The sequence below is a fragment of the Podarcis muralis genome, chromosome 3 (assembly GCF_964188315.1).
Source record: "Podarcis muralis chromosome 3, rPodMur119.hap1.1, whole genome shotgun sequence".
Classification (NCBI taxonomy): Eukaryota; Metazoa; Chordata; class Lepidosauria; order Squamata; family Lacertidae; genus Podarcis; species Podarcis muralis.
This window is the reverse complement of record NC_135657.1, coordinates 36,192,973-36,216,466: the sequence shown is the minus strand read 5'-3', so window position 1 is coordinate 36,216,466 and position 23,494 is coordinate 36,192,973. Positions and strand designations below refer to the sequence as shown.

General features: G+C 43.2%; 1 protein-coding gene across 4 annotated transcripts in view; it reads left to right on the top strand.

Moving 5' to 3' along the window:
- The window catches only part of DAAM2 (dishevelled associated activator of morphogenesis 2), a 228,822-nt gene that overhangs the window by 72,267 nt on the left and 133,061 nt on the right, over positions 1–23,494 (top strand). For all 4 annotated transcript variants that reach the window (XM_077925643.1, XM_077925642.1, XM_077925644.1 and 1 more), the window contains one exon: positions 21,079–21,284. In XM_077925643.1, coding sequence (XP_077781769.1) covers positions 21,111–21,284 — 174 coding nt within the window. In that variant the 5' untranslated portion in view covers positions 21,079–21,110. The remainder of the gene's footprint in view (positions 1–21,078; positions 21,285–23,494) is intronic.

Here is a 23,494-nt window from a genome sequence, read left to right as displayed (position 1 = left end):
CATCTTACAGATAAAGTTTGTTAGGGGTTGCTAGGAATTATAACTCTGAGGGGTAAACTATAGTGCCCAAAATTCTTTGTGAGAAAGAATGTGCTTTGAATATGCTTTAAAGGTCTAGTGTCTATGCACCCTTGCACATTCTGTATTATAGTCATATAAGAGACTGAGAGAGCTAGCAGAAGCCTTTGCTGTCAAAAGCAGACATTATGGAAGCTGCCTCATTAGTTAGTGGCCTTTTAGCTTGTTGCAGGCTATTCAACTATACTATAATGATTCCTTCAAAAAATAAGAATTAATGGGAACTTTCCATGCTAAACTGTTTATAAACAGTGAGCTCAAGGCTGTGTATTTCAGCACAGGTAAAATACTGTGGAAAAAACCCCATACCTGATTGAAAATAATCCCTTGAAGATTATCATGGATTAAAACTACACAGAAAAAGCTGTGGAAACCAATTTGTGTGGTAAAGAACTTCAGTTCAGGAAGAATGAATTGGCAGTTTCTTTTTGGAACCTCAGGGAGGAATTGTTGATCTAAGGTACCATTGTAGATATTAGAGAGCAAATCAGCAAAACCTGATGGAAAAGGGCAGAAGCCAAGGAGGGTACTTTATGGGGATACTGTAAATATAGCCTGTTATACCAGCAAGTCCTTTGCTAATCCAAAAGGGTGGAGGGCCAAAACCCTTATCTACATTTTCAGTCCAGTCTGGTAGACACACGGGAGCAAATTGAAGGATGCCAGTTGGCCTTAGAAAAAAGAGCTATGCAGCCTAATCCTGCACATGTTTACTTGGAAATGAGTCCACCAAATTCAATAGGGCTCACTCCCAAGTGAATGTGCTTGCAGCCATAATTTGCTGCCCAGCAAACTGACTTGCTCAGCAAAATCAGGCATTTTTGTTGGACGCTTCTTAAAAATATACACACAAAGCAAGCCGAAATCTATCAGGCGGGACTCCTGCCAGCCAGCAATTCTTCACCGACTATTTAGGTTAAAAGTTCAATGGTTACACCAAGTTTCTGGCTTAAAGTCCAAACTTGCTTGCGTAATATTGAGGTTTTAGGGTCACTGAACCCAGATTATCCCTTGTCCAAAATGCTGAATGAAAACAAAAACAGTGCAATGAAATACTGTGCTTAACCTTTTGTTAATAGTTTAATTTGCAACGGGAATGCAGAATTGGGCCCAGAGAGTTTGGCAGTTCTGGAAGCTGCCAAGTTTCCTAGTTTTAAAGAGTATATTTGTGCATGAATGCTTGGCATGTTGCTTTGCCCTTGATATAAACCCCATACCTTTCACTACAGTTCACAGGATTTTTTGGGGGGAGGAGAATGTCATTTAAATGTATGGTGTGTACCCCGTCATACAGAAACAATATCTGGTATTTTCTTGAGGAAATACCTCTAGATTAGCCACAACATTTAATCCTTGGTGTTTCTGCCTAAATCACTACAAACAAGTTTTTAAGCAATACCCTTCATGGTGATGAGTTTTGTAGATTCACTTTCAAATGGCTATTAGAAATGGCTAAGCTATAATAATAATAATTTATTATTACGGTCGGAGACCAGCTTGTGAAACACAAGTGAGACTACCATCCCAAAAGCAAAACCAACATTTAAAACAATATACAGCAATGGATTTAAAGTTTAAAAATGCAATAGGTGTATAAACCCATAAAAACTTTAAGATAAACTACCATAGAGAAATGACCGAGAGTCACCCGTGCATCCAAGTTTGGGAATTTTCTTAACAAACTAGTTTGAATCGGGGGGTGGTCTGCGCCTACAGATCTATGCGCAGATTCCGGCGACCGTCCAGGTCGTCTTGTGATCTTTGCCTAACAGGAGAAGATCGAAGTTTTGCTTTTCTGGGAGGTCAGCAAGCCTCACCAGCAGGGGGTCAATGGTATCTCTACGTGCCTCATCGTAAAAGGGACATCTAAAAAATATGTGTTCGGAGCTTCCTATATCCCCCAATGGGCAGGCGCAAAGTCTCTGGGCATATGGGACTTTTTAAAAGGATCCTTCCAAGACTGGCGAGGGCAGAGCCGAGCTTCTGACAAGTGTAAAAGCCCTTCTCGCATTTTTGGATACAAGAAAAAAGATATATGCTCCCGGTGCAGCTATATCTCTCTCGATTTCTACAGTTTTGTAGTCAGGACACCTTAAGCAGTCCTCTTGTCTCTTGGTGTCTATAATTCTTTGCCTAACCATAGCTTTTGCTTGGCCCAAGCCCAGACTTAGAAGGGCTTGAGGGGCAAAACCCAGTTTCTGAAGAGTGTTCAGGACTGCTGTCTGCCAGCCTGACTGGAACTGGTCACAAAGGATCAGTGGGACTATACCACGGGGGAGCAGTTTCAGTGTCAGTCATTTATAGATTGATGTTAGGCTGATATGAGCCTCCACTCTCATCATCCCTGTTTCCAGTCTGACCCATGTGTTTGATACGCATCTGGGCTTAGGAGGGCTCTAAGGAGTTTGAATTGAACTCTCTCGAGTGGGGAGAAAGCAGAGAATGGCGGGCCCAGAAAGGATCCATAAAGGAGCTGTGCCAATGTTTTGGCCTTGTATAATTTTAGGGCCGCGGGGACAAAAAAGCCCCCTTGGGTTCTAAAAAAATTGCGGATACAATTTGCTGTTTTTCCCTGAGAGCTCCCAATGGAATTTATGTGTGGTTTGTTGGATCCTGAGGCCTGGACCACCATTCCTAAATACTTATAGTTTGAGACTTGTTCTAGTTTATGGCCTTGGAGTTCCCAGCTTCTGAGCTTTGGTTTCCCCCAGAAAGCGAGAATCTTGGTCTAAATGGCTGAGCTATGCTGCAGCTTGCCTGTGTAAGCAAGGGAGCGTAAGGACACACATGCTTTTTTCCACCCAAACCCTGTAAGATATTAGTTGTCCCAAAATAGTATGTTCTCAGAAGGAAGCATAAACAAACAGAACCCATCCTTTGCTTTAAGTATTGGCTTGATTTTGTTGGTAACTACTGAAGTGAGTGGGACTGAGATCAGGAATTTTCTGGTCGCTGGTGGTGTGCCACTCCCAAATGCAGAACTGAGGGGGTCGGAAGAGTGTCTCCAACATGGCCACATCCCTAGGCAGCCTGTTTGGCTTCCCAGTGATGTGGCCTGCCTAGAAATACTTCCAGATTACACCCGACTCCTCTCTTAGACAACTGCTAAGGGGACAAGCTGCCTAGAAAAGGCCACCCTGCCACAGCCTGTATCTGCAGTCTTGTTTTAGAAAAAAAAAATGAAGCCTCATTTAGGAAGCTGTTCGGAGAGATTATTTTGCTATTGTACTTGTTGTCTTAACCTTGGAACTTAATCTGCTTGGTAACCTTGCTTATTATGGAACCAAGATATCTATTCACTTTTTTGGATTATTTGTTTTAGGCTGCAATCCTATAAACCCGCCTTCCTCACCCTGGTGCTCTTCAGTCAGCAAGGAATGATGGGAGTTGTAGCTTACACTATCTGTAGTGCACCAGGTTGGGGAAGGTCTGCTAAGAACCTGGGATCACCTTTCCTGTGAGTAAGTCTCACTGAAGTTGGTGAGACTTTACTTCTGAGTAGACATGCGTAGGGTTGCACTGTTAGCGTTAAGTTCATGGTCAAATCTTTAAATCAGGATGGGGAACTTAATGGCCATCCCATACGTTCTTGGGCTACAACGACCATCAACTTCGGGATGATCGGAATTGCTGTACAAAACATCAGGAGGACTGCAGCTCACCCTCTCTCCTTTTTCCAGTGTGAGGGATGTACAAGTCTCACAGATAAATGTTTTTCTGATCTAATGGTGGGCATCTGGGTTGGTAGTTGGTGATGGTGTCTTACCTTTATCCCTTTAGAATAGTGGTTCTCAACCGTTTTGGTATGGTGACTCTCAAGTCCAAATTTACCTATTATAGTGACCTGTTGATTTATTGTCACATACTGTATTTTTCCGTCTATAAGACGTCCCATGTATTTTGGGCGACTCAGATTTAAGAAAATGGCCTCGGCACTATCTGTGTATAAGATGCCCCCTAATTTTTGGCATACAGTAATTTATTAGGGGGGGAAACCTAGTCTTATACACGGAAAAATGCAGTATATTTTGGACCATTGGCCTTTGGCAGCTGTTGGCTTCTTGGTTTTTAACTGCAAGTTTGCTTATTCTGTTCAACACCCAAGCAAAAAATTACTTAATGTCTCTATCGGTATGGAATTGATGAAATATTTATAGTACTCACAAAGTTATTTACAGTTTTGTTTGTCTTGTGGATGCTTCTTTAGGAACACTTATCAGTCAAGGAGAGCAATTTAAAAAATACCAGCCCCTTCTCTAATAAAGTCAGTAAGATGAGATGCAAATATTTTATTCTGTTCAACAGTTTTGCCCAGTAGTGTTGCACCCCTTTTCTCTGATCCCAGTTATTCAGGGGCTGAATATTATTCCACAAGAGCAAGAGCAATGAAGCTGCACATGCTCAAAAACACTCTTTGTACACATTTCTAAGACTTGCCTTCTGCTTAAGAAAAGAAGTTCAGGGCCTGAACCTTAGCTCAGATTAAGCCCTGATTTTCAATACATGTTGGTTAGACATTGGCTAGCAGTCCGCTTTCTCAATTGCCCTTCTGCTTAGAACTGGAATGATGGAATGATCATACGGATTTCATTGGATGGTTACTAGGAACTGTAAAATAAGACCATGCCTTGAATCTGCCAGTTCATTTTCCAACATCCAGCTTGCCAAAAGTAGCTAATGTGGTTTGGTTCATTCACATCATAACTCCCGAGGCAGAAAAGGTTTTGTTCTATTTTGTCCTGCTTTGTCTGAGTGTGTGTTTTTTGTTTTTATATTTTGCTGGTAAAAGCTGATCTCTGTGCTCTGGAAGACAACTTCCTGGCAAAAGCTCTCTTTGCTATTCACACCACTGGTTCCAATGAGAAAGAGGGCTATACCCTGTGCCCAACTAACCTGCTATCAGAGAAAAATGAAGAGAAGGCCTTTGCGCTTGCCCTGCCATGCTGTTTAAGACTGTGATAATCTGAGCCAGCAACTCATTGCAAGTAATAACACTGAGGAATGGACCAAGTGGTGGTGATTTATACAAGAGCATTCAACAACCAGAACAGTTGCTCTGTTTGGATTCCCATACAGCAAGTTACACTGAATAAATGAGGAGTGATTTAATCCTTGGGAAATGCCGAAATGGTGCAATTCACTAATCACTTGCGCATAGGATTGCAGCCTTACAGCATAGTCTTATATATGTGTTCACTTAGAAAGAGTAACTCTCACTGTTTTCAATGGGATTTATTCCTTAGTAAGGCTGGAATCACAACCCCACTGGGAGTAAACCTTATTGGATTCAGTAGGGCCTATTTCTGAGCAGACATGGTTAGGGCTGCATTTTGGATGTGTTAGGTGTTTTTAGGGTGGCAGTTTTACTGTGCAATCCTACACTAATGTCTACTCAGTAAGTTTCATTGAGTTCAGTTGGAGACACTTGCAGGTAAGTGTATATAGGACCGCAGCACTAATAGACTGCAGTTTTAAACTGGATTATCATCACTTCCCCAAAGCCCCTGGCCCCTTTTCCTTCCTTCTTCATCTCTCCCATGCCAGCCCCTAGAAAGCTTTCTCTGATTTTATTTCCCAGAGCTGCTCTGGCAAGGAAAGAAAGGGGACATGAGACATGGCTGCCCTGTAGAGTTGTACTATCTTCTCCAGTTGGGTGAGGTAGAGTCATAATGTATAGTGGGTAATGGCGCTATGATTGCTTTTTGTGCCTGTGTGTGTAAGATCTGTAGTGGTTTGTGTCCGTTTGCCTCCAGATCGCTTGCCCTGAGTCAAATATTGTATATCTCTCTGGAGAGTGTCTGCGGTGACACGACTTCTCAAAGAGACTTGGATTATCCTGGGTTTGGATTGGCCATTGGGCAGCATTCATAGGATCTGCAGAGGTAGTGGTGGTCCTCTCCCTTGTTTGTTTTTTCCATCCTTGGTGCTCCCTCAATCATAGAGGCCCCTGCAGGGAGAACAGCATCCACGCGCAACGGGCGCCTGCTCTCCAAATTAATGGCTCTGCGTATGTGGCCATGAGAACCCGCACATAAATTCCTTTCCTTCACAAAGCATAAAACTATCCATTTCCAGCCATTATGTAAACTGACTTTACATTGAACTTGCGGAGGATGCAGTTAATCTGTGCCTCTCACAATCACGTCATTGTATGGGTGTGAGCCCCAATGGCCTGGCTGAGTTTCAGTCTGGGTGATTGTATTTGGATAACCTACTGTTGTGTAGTAGTGTTGGTGATGATGCAACATTAGGACTCTGCATGGCATTGTGGTCTAAATCTGAAAGCTACAAAAATATAGCAGAGATCCCTTATTTGATTGGCTTGTGACTTGAAAGCATATATACATTGATTGTGTGTGTGTGTGTGTGTGTGTTTAAAACAGTCAACCCAGATGATTTCAAACCATTTATTCCTCTTTTCTTCACCTTTGTATGACCAACACACACACACACACCGCCAACTGAGCATCAGGCTTCATGCACCTTTGCCCTAGCCTTTGCCCCTATATCTATTTGGACCCACTCTAGATGCCATTGTAATTTATTTAAAACTTTTTACAATACTGCACTTTATATTGCTGCCCCAGGATCTTCTGGTGAAGGCTGAGGAGGAGTAGTAGTAGAAATAATACTAATAGTAACAGCAATAATCTGAAGTGATCGCTCTAAGCCACAAAACCTTATGCTACAATGAATAGTCGTGTCAGTTTGTAAGGTGGCAAAGCCCTCCTTGTTGCTGTTTTACAGGCTATGATGCTGTCTTCACAAACAGACTCCATTAATGGGTGGAATTTAAGAATTATTTCTAAAAGGAAAGGAAGCAGTAGTCTTACAAGTGGCTTAAGATCCTAGTCCTAGGAATGGATGCAGAGAACTTTTCTGAGTAATTTAGCTTGTCTTTTCAAAATGATTTCTGCCTTCAATTTCTTGGATGTTGCTCCCAAGCAATAACCTCCTGCTGGGCTAGTCCAACTAGGTACTGAGCAGCAGTGTTCCTTCAGGATTTTCAAAAAAATGACTATAAGTTATATAAAAAAGAGTTCATTGGGTGCATGCTGTGCATTGATAATAATAATAAAAAACTTCTTAAAGAATGGGATCTCCATTCCCTTCCCCTCTGTGTATTTCTCACATGAGCAGTCAGGTTGATTTCAAAAGGGATAAACTTGGATTTTCCAGAAACTGAATGAAGAAGTTACATAGGTAACATTATCAGTATAAAAACGGTCACCTTCTGTTTTCTGCACTGTGCTAATGACACTGAATAGTGAGTGACAAATGTGCTTGACCCAAAACAGTTGGTAGTGTCACTTGAAATCATCTGAATGTTTGACTTTGGAAAGGTTCCAGTCCCTGGTTCTTTCTTTAACAATCAGCTAAATGTTCTTTTTGCTAGCTGGACTGGACCTGAATGTATTTCTCAGTGTTCTATGGGTTCATTTCTGTTTTGATAGTAAAGACCACTGCAGAATGAATGTAGCTTTTTTTAGAGGATTAAGAGGGTGATTTAAGCATCATCTTTCAAAAGTAGCCTCTTACAATCTTTCTACAGCTCTTCCTCACTTGTGAGCCAGCATTAGGAGGCATTACGAGGGTAATTTCAGTTATGCTGTTTGTTTCCGTGAAGAAAGGATTTTAGAAGGTTTTGTAGGAACTTAGGATGATGGAATTATCTTTTTTCCACAGCCAAGTCTTCTAGCACTCTGTGGTGTTTTTCCACCTTAAGAAGAGAAAATCCTATTTAGGCATTGATTCTGGAGAATAATGGTCAAATAAAGTACATTTGTGGTCTTATCTTTTGTAGTGCTTTAACTGCAATGCTTTCCTCCAGAGAATCTTGGTAATGGTATCTTGGTGACATGCCACACTGATAATTATCTATAAAAGAGACATAGTACTTTCCCCTTTAAAATGAATTTCCCCAAGATTTCCAGGGGAAATGGAATGGATGCGAAGCCAGTCTTAAGTTGAGTTGAACATGTCAAAACTTCACTTCTCAACCTTTTGGTGGGCAGTTGTGAAACTAACCTCTCTGAAAGATGGGGCGATTGCTGTGGGGTTGTTTTTTTTTGGGGGGGGGGGGAAGAGGGGTGTTTCTCCTTATCTTATTTACCCTTATGAGGTAGCTAAGGACTTTCCTCCCCCCCCCCACTTTCCTGTTTAAACTATATTGCTGTGGGTGGTACAAGGCTGTTCCACAACTTTCACCAGCTGCCCTTTGTGGAATGCCACTGGAGTGATGATGCCACATTACATTCTAGGATGCCCAAAGCATTCCAGGAAGTGTGATCATTAGGAAATAGTACAGGTCTTTCTCCACAACTTCCCACTTGCCACGGTTCCTGGAATGCCTTGGGAACTATGTAGTGTGATGTAAAGTGGTGTACCATTGATCTCAAGACACTCCCAGAGGTGTCTGGTCACTGCAGGAAGAAGGATGATGCACTAGATGAATCCTTCAGTTGATCCAACAGGACTTTTCTTAAGTCTTTCAGTGAGCTCTTGAATTCCAACCTTGTCACTGTTTTATATGTCACAATCCATGTCAATGGCTCTTCTATCTTGTTATTTAATGAAGGAAAGGAAGCTGAAGATCCATATAAATTTTGATATTGAGGGATATAGTATAGTATAGTATAGTATAGTATAGTATAGTATAGTATAGTATAGTATAGTATAGTATAGTACTAGTATAGTAAAGTATGGGGCTAGGGAAGAGTGTACATAGAAAATGTTGGATTAAATCTGTTACGAAACTGTGCATGAGGACTTGATCATATCTATAGTGCTGGGCATTTTGTGAATTTATGTATAATTCCTTTCTAGTCTAAAATCTGGGATTCTAACTGGTTGTAGTTAAAAGGTTTCCTGTTGGCCAACATCTACAAGGCTTTGCATTCATCAGTTGGTGTTTGCTGTTTGGTTTAGCCCTTTTCTGACCCCTTTTCTGACTGCTTATGCTGCTGATTTCTTCTAGTGTCTGCTATAGTTGCCTGTTAAGTCTTTGCAACCTCTGACTCTGCTTTCCAGCTGAAAACAGGTAGCTTCCTAGAGTGTTGTACCTGCAACTCATTTTCTGCTCCTTACTACTGAGACCTGTGGCCTTCAAGCATATGATGCATTATCCATTTATGAAATGTGGGAAACACATTATTCTGACTGTTCACTCAGCCTTTCCATTTTTTTTAAATTCATATCCACTTGGAGCAGCTTTGCAACATAAAAACAAGGAGTAAAGTGCATATTTAAAAAGCAATGATCTGTCATTAAGTTAATTGGCAAATAAAATCAATCTGAAGGGCATACAGGGTGTATCACAGAATGATCCCTAAAGGGAGCTTGTGAGGTTAAACTGTATTATTCATGTTGTTATGCCATGCTCCCAACTTGTAAGGTGAGACACACTGAGAGAGAGATGCCTAAAATCACCTACTTGTTAAGTGGAAGTCTGCATCCCAATTTTCAGCACCAAAAAACTTGGCTTCAAGCCCATGTGTTGTATGGAACTACACAGCAAAGATTCTGGGGAAAAAACCCCTAAAGGTTCAGTGTTTGATGCTCATCATATCCAGTTAAAGGAAAAAAGGTAGTAGTGGTTTCTGAATGAAACCCTGGTTGGAGCCTGGTCCGTTAGGGTAAGGGGAGCACCAATGTCATTCTGCCCTCAACCAGCCCCTACCTGCCCTACTTACAGTCTAGCAGCTGATACTGGGCAACAGCTTATTCCTCCTTTCTCTTAGTGTTGTCTTTGCAGAACTCAACAGGAAGGTGTGTGGGGGGGGGGGGAAACTGGACTCTCCTTGACTCTGGTTCTCCTTACTGTTGACCCCTCTCGCTTATGCTGTACCACTCCAGTGAGCATCAGCCACCACTGGAATAGACAACGCTTTGATAGATGAACAAATAGTCTGACCTCATATGAGGCAACTTCCTATGTTCCCAAGACTTGAGCTGTGATATTCACCATGGGACTGATACGGTTGCAGCTAGCCTTGTTCCAGGGACACTATCTTCTTTATATAAGATATTCCCTGATTGTTCGTTCATGTTCATTCATCCCTTCATTTTATCGGCAAGCCACTTTTCCATACACAACACACACACTGCTCAAAGTGACTTGCAACAAAGAAACAGGGATGCATTTCAAGCAAACAATATAAAAACAATTCCATAAAAACACAGCAAATCAAAAATATAATGACTGCTCCCCACATCAAATGGGGGGGCGCTTTTGCGTGGTCGCGCGCAGCCCCCCGGATCCTATGCAGCTTCTGGTAGTATGGGCTGGCTTTGCCCTCCCCAGCTTGGATACCTGGAGGTCTCCGTCTACCTTGGCCAATCACCCAATCCCGCCTGGGGAGGCGTTGCCAGGGGATCAGCCAGGTAAGGGGAGGGACTGCCCTGCCCACACAACAGAGGGTGAATCTTACCTGCAAAGCATCAGTTGGCTCCAGAGCTTCTCTCACCTTGCCCTCCCTCAGTTAAGCCTTTTTTTGCAGGTTAACCTCTTCTCCACAGGTACGCGGGCGCTGCTACATCATGGTCGCTGTTAAAGTGCTGGAAATGAATTTTCCTTCCCTGTAGCAAAATGTCACAACTTTGGCGGTTTCAGGCCTTGGGCGGAATCTTTTAGTCTATCTTCCCTAAATGGGGGGGAGGGGGGACGTGAAGCGGTGATCCCAGGGTTGCCTCCCTTGCAGCGGTGATCCCAGGGTTCCTTGTTAAAGGGGTCTTGAGGGGAGGCATTGGCCATATGCCGAGAAGTTGTCATAGCTCTCGCCTGCAACGGTGACGAAATGGGGGGCAGGCTCTCTGCTTGAATATATGTTCTCCAGAGCCAGCCCAATCCCCACACATTCTGGATAACCCTGATGTCCCCCAGATCCCTGGCTAGGGATTGGGAAGGATAAACGCCCAATGCCTGAGCCAAGGTCTCCCTACATCCGAAACTTAATAAAGTTGTGGCCAATTTTAATCCCATAGCACGTTTTCTTGAGTCATTATTCCACTCGGGAGTAACCTGGGGTTTGGGGGGGCTCCGTCTGTCCATGCAATAACATAAGAAACACATTTCAATGCTATAAATATAACAAGATTACATGTGGCATCCAATAGCAAAAATAGTAAGGGAACTACACAGTTTCACCTTAGCCCTAGAAACAACCTTCTCATGATGTTCTCAATGTTCTTCTCATGCGGCAGCAGCTTTTAAGGCTTCCAAGGGCAAAGGATGGGGTATCTGGGAACACCCCTCCCATGATGTTACTCATTTCAATCAAGGGAGACACTTTGCGCGTGCAAAGGAACACATATAAAAAGCTGTCGTGACATTGACCTCATTGCTTTTATTTATTTTTTGTTTTTGTTTTTTATAAATTTTTATTGGTTTTCCAAACACAAAAAATAAAAACAGACAATACACAATACACAGACATACAAACATATAAACATGTATAACTTCATAGTCTTATTTTCATACACCTTACTTCTCGGACTTCCCCATACCTCCCCTTTTCTGCATCCTTGTTTATGTTATGAATTGTTGGAACCTTTACTTCAGGACCTCTAGTTCAGGGCTAGCTAACATGGTAGCTTCCCAGGTTGTTGGAATACAACTCCCATCAGCCCCTGCTAGCTTGGCACTGATGTTGAACTTAGTGTGGACTCCTGATCAGCATAGCCCACAGTACACTGTAATTAAATAGAGTTGTACCTTGATGCCTGTGTCTGGCCTCCCTTTCTTGGGGATAAAGTGTCCATTCAAGGAAGAATTGGGGAGTTTTCTTTGATTTATCTAACAACACATGGTCAAGAATGATGGACATTGTCATCTAAAACATTTGTAGAGTACCGTGTTGACAGCCTGTGCATCAGTGTGTGGAATGGGAATTCTGAGAAATGAGTCCCCCCCCCCCCCCGGTTCAGCTTTCCTACCCTAGCCAATGAACAGAGAACGTAGAGACAGTGTGAGGGGAGGGGAGTTGCCCTGTTCTTATGAGCGTTTGGAGTAGATCTCCAGATATGTAGCAAAAGCATCTGATAACAGTCAGGGAAACGGCATTAAGCTAATTGTGTTTGGTTGCTGGGCCAAGTGGATTAGAAATGAACACGTACTCCCTGTCAGAGGAAGAGGACATTGTTATAATTAGATCTCCCGGCAGAGATCCAGGCCTCCGCGCCTGAGTTGCTCCAGCCCATAGCCCTGGCTGAGTGGGAAATATCAAACTAAGGAAGGGTGGAAACGCTGGTTCAAGTGGCAGGGAACTGCTGTGTTGTTTGTAGAAAACACCAAGAATACAGAGCCAAGAACAGCTCAGAAGAAGAACTGCGTATAAACAGACATCTCTGGAGGGAATTCCCATTGATTATCTTTGTACACAACTTCTAAGAAGTACAAAGTCTTCAGTGCTTTATGACCATATTGCTCCTGTGTCTCTGAATAAGTTTCTAAAATTATTCCTGGCATGGAGAAAGTGAATACAGAATTGTTTTTCTCCGTCTCTCATAATTCTAGAAATTGGGAGCATCCAATAAAGTTGAATGTTGGAAGATAAAAGGGAATACTTGCTCGTGCAGTGCAGAGTGAAACTACAGAATGGAGTGGTGGCCACCAGTTTAGATCGCTTTAAAAGAGAATTAGACAGATTCATGGAGGGGAGCTGAAGGCTACTAGCCATGATGGCTAGTACCACAACTGAGTGCAGAATTGCTTCTGCATACCAGTTGCTGGAAACCACAGGAGGGAAGAGTTCCCACAGGTCTCTGGTTGGCCATTGTGAGAACAGGATGCTGGACTAGATGGGCCATTGGCCTAATCTAGTGGGCTCTTTTTAGGTTATTATGAATGCAAGTTTACAATCCTATCCTAACAGACAACTATAAGCAGTAGGGTTTGGTGGGGGTGGGAATGCTGCCAGACTTTTAATTTGCTGGAATTATTATCCCCCCCCCCCAATTGCTTGCTTTATGTTATTGTAATATAAGCAATTTAAAATACTTCACATAACCAAATGCAGCAGTGTTTTGGTTCCAATATTATCCTGTCCTGAAATTTGTGCAAGTAGCCCACATAAATCATAAGACTAGAGTTGCCATCCTTTGGGGGCCAGTAAGCACATTTGGAATTTTGAGGCGGCGCTGTGGGTGTGTACCAGTCCTAAAATGGCTGCCATGGGGGGGCATAACATAAAATGGCTGCCATATCTGAAAGAGTGGTTGACAAAACAGGTTCACAAAATGGTGCAAGTAATGACCCCCCCATCAGCAACTTCATCAAAGGGATGCTGCACTTCCTCACAAAAAGAAGCTCTTTTCAGAACGTACATTTAGTTATTTTCTCACTCTTTAATTTTAAAGCTTTAGGACACAGCTATATTCAGACCTTGCTATCTCTGTTTTGTGTGTGGGTGCATATGTGTGTGGGGGTGTGTGGGGATGGGTGTATACAGTGCTTTGTTTCTGGGGTGACGCGGGAGTACACATACCCCTAAACATTTTGTGAATCTAAGTTTGGCCTCATTGAGGGGCAGTATTTCAATATGAGTAGGGAAATGAGAGTACCTCTAAACATTTCTTTTAAGGAAAAACACACACTGTGCGTTGTGCGTATATAAGCATGTTGATGCTTTCATGCTCCCCCCCGCAACTTCTCAAACTTTTATTTCTTTTTTTGGAACTGTGTATTATAAGCTCTGCAGCCCTACACAATCTGTCTCAGTTTATAAATTTCCAGTAATGCACTCCACCCTGTGATTCCTCCAGTGGTCTGTGTTTTTAAAACCTCCAGACACTCTTATGTGCCTACGCTTTACAACAGTCAAGAGGTTACCGTTTTCCCTTCATAGCGAGTGCTGACTCCATGTGTGGTGGTGGGCTGGGTGCTGGAAAATGTTAGTGCTTCTAAATATAGATTATGTAACAGAGAAGGATGCTGTAAAGCTTTTACTACCTTGCTTTTGGGGTAACTGTGCTACTTGTGTGAGCTCTATAATTCCCCCCCCCCCCCCCGCATCAGCCAGCCATGAAAACACAGAAGCTAAGCTAGATAGCTGCCTGATGTCTCTTTATTGTGTTTCCCACTGGGTCCCATGCCCACGTACTTCTATGTTTAGGCATGGCATCTACCAAGAAGCCCTGTATTGGGGAGCTTTGTGGAATATTCCGTAGCAATAGGGTCTAGAGTAGTGAAGGCTGGCTCATTAAGGTCTACCAGCTTTCATCTGCCCTCAGCCAGCACCCACCTGTCTGTCTTTTCACCTGAGATACCATCTTATCAGGAGGTCCGATCCACACATTGTATGAATCAGGCCTTTAGTGTTGTGGCACCTACTCTTTGGCACCTACTCTTTGAATATTAGACGGGTGCCATCTCTGTTGTCTTTTCAGCACCTACTGAGGGCCTTCCTCTTTCAACAAGCCTTTGAAGTTGAAATCTTTCCCATTTTGCATCTGTACTGGAATCATTTGAAATATTTATTGATTTACTACTTGTTGGTTGTTTGCCTCCCTGGGCTCCTTTGGGAGGAAGAGCGGGATGCAAATGTAAAAAATAAATATAATAATAAATACAACCATTCCAAGGCACTGGCTTTCAGCCTTCTTCTCTTTAGTCTCAGTGTTGCCCTTGTAGAGCTCAGCATGGAGGATGATGGAGACAAAACTAGAATGAGTTTGCTCTGCCTCACATTGGCTGTGGCTCTGCTTACTGTTGAGCTTCCTGCCTTCTGCCCCACCAGCCACCACTGGTCCATAGTTGTTAAGTCGAGGCCTGATCATTGACCCACCTTGAGCCATAGGGCATTGAATGGAATTGAGATCCCGGGACAGGCAAATTATCCAGGCTGGAGCTGCCTTGACCTCACCACTACCAGGTGGCCAAAAGGGAACCAGGCAGACATAGCTTCACTTTGGGGTGTTTTGAGTCAGTCAATACCTCTGTGGCCCAAATGAAGCTTTAGAACTCAACCAATCAGCAGAACCCTTGTATCATTTTTCATAGCTCAGGAAGCTGGCCAGATAGCAGTTTGATGGGTCACATCAACCAATGCACAGAACCAGTCTGTAATTTCATTTAAGTTGTGTTGAAGATATGATCCAGAAACTATACGGCTTGCTAATTCAGGGGAGGACCAGTTCATCTCTTCAACAAATCTGAAACCATACATTGTTATTTGCTGCCTACAATGCGTATGAGTATATGATAGGAATGTATGCTGCTCACCTGGGGTACTGACCATGGTACTGCTTGAGCATTTGATTAGCCAGAGCAGAAGAGAAAGGAGGGTATCAGCGTTAAAAAGGTTTCAACCTGCTTTCTTTCTAGTAGTCATCTAAGTATATTGGAGCTTTGAAGCAAGTGCAAAGATATTTGATACGTTATATGTCATTGGTGGGTGTAATTGCTGTGACCGCAGTAGAGTCGAGTCCTATTTACTTTGCAGTAGAGCAGCCTTCCCTAACCTGATGCCCTCCAGATGTTGTTGAACTACAATTCCCCATCCTTCCTGATCATTGGCAATGCTGGCTGGGGAGAGTGGGAGTTATTATCCAAAACATCTGGAGGGTGCCCAGCTGGTGAAGGCTTCAGCAGACAGCTTGAACACAGTTAGCGGGTGTTTGTCTTGAAGATAACCGTAATAATGTAAAAGAGTAACAAATGCAGTTTGGTGGGGGAAAGCCCCCTGAAGCTAGTTTTGGGTTCTCTTTTCAAGAAGGTCCACTGGCAACCTAGAAGGACACAAAGCTAGCTACTGGTTCTGGTCTGAAAGAAACAGTATTCTCTTTTGCTACTTGTTCTCCCAGCCGCACACGTACAGCATTGCATAATAATAACAGAGGCATTATGGCTTACTTCTGCGTGGGTGGCTTGGAGACGCCTGATCCCACACTAAACTGGCTTTTGACTTTTTGCACTGCAATTCCTACATTTGTAAGAATGTGCCTTGGAAGCCAGTGCTAAGGCTCTGAACGCCAGTCCTGCCTTGATGCTAGTATCCAGGAAAGCTGGGCTCCCTTTAGTTTGGGCTGCTTTCCTGCCATCTGCTAAATGGATTGGCAGATCATCATGGAGGAGTAAAGGAAGCACAAAACACCTTCAGTCTTGAGTTATGTAGTGAAGGGTCCTGAGGAGTTGAGACAAATGAGGACATGGTATGTTAGTTTTGCTGCTACCACTGCAAAGTTAATTTTTCAGCCCGTGTGCTTGGCCTCTGCAGGAGGACAAGGCAGCCTTGTTCAGGCAAATAAATAAGACAGTGTGTCCCAGGGCAGGTTAGGGTGAACCAATAGCGGCACCCTGCCCGACAAAACTCAGCTGTGTTGCTGTTGCTGTGAGTGACTCTGCTCACCTGCCATCTCCTGCCTTTCCTCCCTCGCGCCCAGAGGAGCCAGACGCTTGAAAGAGCACTTTTAATTATTTACTCTCAAAATAATGGTTTATTCTGCAGATTAAGTGAAAAGGATAGAGCTCTTTGGTGGTGGAGGAAATAACACAAGCCTCCAAGCTGTCAAACAACAAGGCCCTTAAAAGGGAAAAATATGCAGCTTTGTGTGGACTGCACAGATCCTTCCTTTCAAACTCCTGGCAGGAGACTTCCTGTTTGGATGTACAACTCACAGTTGACATTGTATGCTGAGATCCAAGGACTTCCTTCTCTTTGCCCCTCCTCGTCTCTGACAGCAACCCAAACTCTTCATGACCAGGTTCTTTCATGCATAGACTTTCCTCTAAAATGTAAATCAGAAACCATGTGTTTGAAGTGATGAAGGTCTCCGTCCAGCCTTCAAGGGCCGTCTCTTTGGCTTGCTTAATGGCCTCTTAAATTTTTGTGTGCATTCAGCAGTGCTGAAGAAACTCCTTTTGCTTGGAGGCCATCTGCTCAAATGCAGCTTGAGGAGAACCTTGCTTGGTGTCCTGTGTCTCTGAGGTTGCAGTTAGAGGCCCAGGATTACCTGTTGTGGGCTGTGATGACAGCATGGTCAGTCTGCATGATGAAGTGGGAAGTGCAGTATGATGCATGTCCCCCAGAACAGCATGAACTGAGGTGTGTTGCAAGTTTTATAGAAGTGTGGAGGCCACAAGATTTTCAACCACAAGCACTGGAATGCATGGGAGGGTAGGGAAAGTATTCTCATTTACCACTGTGATTGATGGTGACTGCAACATGGTGGATAAAGGGGTTGTGTCCACATAGTAGAGTTCAAAATCAATGTGCGGGGTCATCTTAGATAATGCTTACGCAGAAGTTAACTGCATTTAATTCCACGAGGCTTCCATGAGGTGTGTATAAAATTGCATCCTCACCAAAGAGTGTGTGCCATTTGTGTGAGTAAGCCTGCACAAGATTGAATTGCCCAAGTCTAATGTAGTGGGTATCTTGGCTAATATATTAGTTACATGCTTTTAAATGAATAAATGAAACGCCTGTGACTTTCTACTTCTACTGGTTTAATATTAATACGATGCTTTAATCGCCTGCTCCATTTTAACTTTTTCCACCTTGGGAGCACTTTTAATAAGTATGAAATGCATTTGATCACCATATTTCACTTAAAGATCTCTTCTGAAAGATCTAGGACAATTACTTTTTTTCAGCTGCGATACTTATTCATTCTCTCTCTCTCTCTCTCTCTCTCTCTCTCACACACACACACACACACACACACACACACATATATACCACCTCAAAAACAGTTCCAAGAAGGAATTGGAATTGAATCAACACCGCACTTGATTCTGAATGTGCATAAGTGTGTTATATAATCTTTATCGTAGCTGTGCTTTTTTTTTTGCAGCGAATATGTAAGTTAGCTATTGTCAGTATACAATAGCTGAGTGATTTTTGCAAGATCATATTGTGTTGTGATATGAAATCTTTGTCTGAGCCGAGTGTTGGAATCTACCCATTGACACTAGTGAGTGGTTACAGATGTCCAGCATGACCAGGAATATTAAGGACAACTGTCAAATGCATAAGCCTCATTCCGATGTAATGAAGATGGAGAAGGGCTGTGGTTCAGTGGTAGAGAATCTGCTTTGCATGTAGAAGGTCTCAAGTTCAATCCCCTAGGTAGCAGTGGGACTGTCCCTTGCCAGAAACCTCAAAAGCCACTGCCAATTAGGGGAGACAGTCCTGAGCTATATGCACCAGTAGTCTGACTCTGACAGCATCAGCTAGGAGGGGGTGTTGAGATTAGCCACAGTTTAGAGCTGGGATTCAGCAATGTATTTCCATTTGTTTTTAACCAGGTTATCTCTTCAGGACTACCTTGGTTGCCCCCTTCAATTTCTGTACCTGTTTTTAGACAAAAACATACGCAACAGAAAGGGAATAACATTAGTTAGAAACATCATTTCCCAATGAGCTGTTATCCTTCAGCTGTTACATAGCGATCCAGGGAGTTGCCCCACCACATATCGGTTAAATCTTAAGAAGTCGTACACACTTTTCTGTAATTGGAGTTCAAGCTCAACAGGTTTATTCCACATTCTCCTTGCATTATTGTTAGGACTGGATGGGACTTTTGGACTGGCCATATTTTGGGGGCTTCTGGGGTAAGGGGCCTGGGGAAGGGGAAATGCTTGGAAAGATTGGGGAACATTTCATAGGACTAACACACTGTGGTTAGGGATTGATTTCCTCCTCCTGTCTTTTTTTGTTTTTAATAAAAAACAAACAAACCTGGTCCATGCTGCTCCAAGTGGCAGCAATGTGTTATGTGCTGTCCCACTAGACCCATGGCTATTTCTGCCTTTCAAAACACACTTCAGCAGCAGCTGAAAGAGCCAGGTGTGCTTATCCACTGTTTGGAAAGAAGGGGGAAATAAACACCCTCACCCAAAAGGTTTTAGAATTTTGCTCTACTCCCAGAAGCCCATGATACCCCCCTATTAGGAAACCTTCACCCAGCAGTGATAAGTATATAGCAATGGTAGGGAACCTTGGGCCCAGGGGCCAAACCCAGCCATCCAGACGTCTCAGTTTGTCCCTTGAAACTCTCTCTAGGCTACCTTCATTCCCCTTTTCCCTCACTGGCCCTGCTCTACACCTTCCACAAGCGCTTTTGCCTGGTTGGAATGTGTCCAAATCATAGGAGCCAACTCCTAGGGGCTGAGGTCCCTTTGGCCCCCTAAGTAAAATATTTGAGGGAGTGTTCCCCAAAGTTGATAGGCATTGTCTTTCAAATGGTGTTCATGTGCCATATTTTGTGATTGATTACCTGCCCCCCCACCTTATTCTATTTAAGTTGGCACCCTGGTCCAAATGCTCCTTGCTTGCCTAGATGGAAAATGGAGAGTTGCCTGTCTAGAAACCTCTGGCTTTTGCATGGGTGGAATTTAAATAATTTTGATGTACAAAAATCACAACCATTGCTCCTTCCACTTTTGCCTCTGGCCCCGTCCATCACAGGCATGTGACACCCCACAACAGAAATTTGCCCATGGGTTGAAAATGGTCTCTGGCTCCTGGTGAATGAGACATTGAAATCCTTTGATATTCTGCTCCAGTGTCTATCTGCTGTTTTAGTTTAGGCTCTCCTGTAGGACCCAAGTTCTTGTATTTAAGACTTACCTATATGTGGTGGGCCTTTGGTGTATGTAGTGTTTCCATTTCCTCCAGCTGGGATTTAGTTTAAAACCTCTTATGATTGCAAAATGTCTTTAAAACCAACAAGATTGCCCAGTCATTATAAGAGCTTTGTAGTGTCCTGCCATTCTTACAGGTAAAGTATGGGAATCCGCTTTTTTGTTTTTTGGTTCGCTTGTTTTACTAAAACAATTTATTGAAGAAGAGATTATGCTCATTAACTAGAAGATCGATTTATTGAAAGATGGCCCCTTTTAATTAATTTCTGGAATGGAAAAATTGAAGAAAACACTCATCCATATAATTCATTCTGACATATTTAATCTATCATACTCCCAGATCAATGTGAGAAACCTTCAGGTTGTGGAAAATATTTAATTTGGAGGTGTGTGCATAAGCATTTAGCACCCTATTCTTGATTTTTGCTCAGTTTTTGTATGTAAAGAAGGGGAAATATCTCCTGGGATAAAAGTTAGTGGAAAAAAGGCTAATAGCTATGTGAAAGACTCTTGTCAATCTCATTTTGACCCTTATCTCTACATTTACTATTTTGTAATTGTCTTTATATAATATATTTTTCTCTCTGTATTTTCATTTTTATTTAAGAATAGAGTTTTGAGGTATTTATACTTCCAAATATGTATACACAAAGTAGCGGGGGGGGGGGGAGGAGGCAACATAGCTGTCAATTTACAGATTTGAAAATAAGGGACCAACAGCCTTGAAAATAAGGGACCAGCAGCCAAAATAAGGGACCTGCAGCCTCACCTGTTCCAGGCACTCCAGTCTTCCTGTCCTCCTGCAGTCTGGTCAAACTCATGCTGGTAGCTTCAAGAATACTGTCCAACCAGCTTTGTAACCAGAGGTTCAACTGAATAGAATCTGAATCACATGCACCACAAAGCCTATGCAGCCTCAACTTAAGATGCACTGCAAAGTTTGCAGCAGCACGTGCAACAAAATGGCGTCCAGCATTCAAAAAACCCCTCAGCTTGCATTAACTAGCCACACACAAGGCATGCAAGCTTCACCCCCCAGTCGTTCTTAGGCTTCTTATTGGGTGAGCAACACAGCCAAGCAACACAGTTGGAGCCTTCCTCCTCCCTGGCTGGCAAGGAGGGAGGGAGAGGAGCTGCTTCCTTTGAAATTTAAGGAACATCATTTAAGGGACATTTAAGGGACATCCATCAATAAGGGACAGCAGCGGGACATGGCGCTGGAATAAGGGACTGTCCTTTCAAATAAGGGACACTTGACAGCTATGGAATGCAATAAAGAAACTCAGCCATTTGGCATTCGGTCTGCCTCGACGTCATCCCCATTTCTTTTCAAAAGCTTGCTTATTAATTATCACAGAAGAAGCTAAGAAGGTTTGGGGTTCTTGGTTATATTTCTTTTCTTGCTTTCTCTGCAGATCATGATTGTTAGATAGCACCTCACATCACGATGACCATGGCTCCCCGAAAAAGGAATCGTCATGCCTTGGGGTTCCTTTGCTGCTTTGGGGGCAGCGACTTGCCTGAGATCAACCTCAAGGACAACACCCCCCTGCAATTCTTGGAGTTCTCTGTGCCAATCCCACCAGCAGAGGAGCTCAATGCAAGGTTCTCTGAGCTTGTGGTAAGTGTCACCCGCACCAGCCGCCAGTTGTGTTTTTGCAGTGATTTCTGACAAGGCATCCAAAGTGGTTTACAATTCTAAAAAACCCAATAACCAATTAAAAAAACCCACCCTATAAATCAGGGCAGTCCAACAGGTCGATTGCGATCTACTGGTTGATCACGGGGCGTTCCTGGTTGATTCTGGTCAATCATGTGATCACTTGAGATCTACTGGTTGATCACAGGGCGTTCCTGGTTGATTCTGGTGAATCACGTGATCCTGAGCGATCACCCATAAGCCAACAACTTTGGGTCTTGCTCCCCGCAGAAAGCTCAACAACTCTGATCAATTCTCCCCCAAAAAGTTCAACAATTTTGGTCAATCCAATGGGTAGATCACTTCCAGTTTTTTTATAGTGGGAGTAGATCGCAGTTTCTCGGGAGTTGGACATGTCTGTTATAAATGATACAAAATGTAAAGTTGGCTGTGGCCTGGGAAGAGGGGCAGTGAGGAAACAGAGCAATTGGCTCAGACCCTGCCTGCCTTACTCTCTTCTTCCTTATCATAGGGCAGCTGGTATACATTGACTCTGAGATGGGCAGGGGGCACACACACACACTGAGCCCTCTTAATTACTTCAGGCAAACTCCAGCTTTCAGCATTCCTAGGCTCAAACCTTTATGGGCATGCTGCTACTGAAGTAGATTCAAGTCAAGTTGTTGCAGACCCTTTGAACAGGCATGCGTGAGAACATTGATCTTTCTTTGTTCTGATACACCCAATGCTATATTTCTAGAAAGAGAGATGCCAGAACTCACAGTGAACACTTCCCTTGTTGAGAGCCAGTGTGGTGTAGTGGTTAAGAACGGTAGATTCGTAATCTGGGGAACCGGCTTCGCGTCTCCGCTCCTCCACCTGCAGCTGCTGGGTGACCTTGGGCTAGTCACACTTCTCTGAAGTCTCTCAGCCCCACTCACCTCACAGAGTGTTTGTTGTGGGGGAGGAAGGGACAGGAGAATGTTAGCCGCTTTGAGACTCCTTTGGGTAGTGATAAAGCGGGATATCAAATCCAAACTCTTCTTCCTCTTCTTCTTATAATGGGAATGGTGTCCACCTGAGAGTTGCCGGAACTGAGTTCCGGTGAGTTCCGGCTGAAAAAAAAGCCCTGGATACACCTGGGAGTGGTATGCACCTGCATTTTACTCAAAGTAGATCTATTGAAATTAATGGACCTAACCTGGGGCTTGTCCACACTTCCACTTTTCCCATGCTTAGAAAGCTTGTTCTGTGCTTTCTAGGTATGAGTTTGAGCGGTTTGGCGTTTGCCGTGCTTTCCCCCAGAAAATGTCAATACAGAGAAAACCTGTTTGATGTCTGATTCAGTGGTAAACAGTGGATTTTCCTGGAGAAAAGTAGCAGGACAAGTAGAAGTGGGCATGAGCCCCTAGTCATGTGCCTTAGTTTGGGCTGGTGTACTCTGAGTAAAGCGTAGGCAAATACTACCCTGACCCACATATCTCAGGCTAATCCACCAGCACTTACTGAATTTATCCCTGTATAGCACGCCCCAGTGTATAAGACACACCCTATTTTGGGAGGCTCCAACTTAAGAAAATGGGGGGAGATTGCCCAGAGTTGTTGAAAATGGGGGGGTGGGGGTGGACCAGCACACCACAAAAGCTGTTCCCTTGCCGGCAGAAGCCACCAATCACCCGCCCAGTTGCTGTAGCGACAGCAATTCACACCAGCCCTTCTTTCAGCCACCAATAACACGCACAAGGCTAGTGGAAGCAATCAATCCCACATCACCAATATGCAATGACCATGTGTAAGACGCCCACCCCCCATTTTTTAACATAAATTTTAAAGGAAAAATCCTTGTCTAATACACAAAAAAATATGGTATCCACCATATTTTGTGCTTCTCTAAACCTTGTTACACAGTTCCTAATATTTTAAGTGACCAAGATACAAATTTAAATATTAATTTGAAAGGGAATACATACCCATGTAAATACACATTCAAATTCATATGTTGAGAGGTGTGTTTTTTTTAAAAAAAATTTGAAAATGGAACAGAACTGTGGGTAAAAACATCAGATGTTACCCGATGGGAAGTAGACAGATTGATCCAACCCTAGTTTAATATCAGATGTGGTATGAATGTGACAATTGGCCATTCTGTCAAGCTGTGTACATACCATGCATTTTAAACATATTGGTTTCTG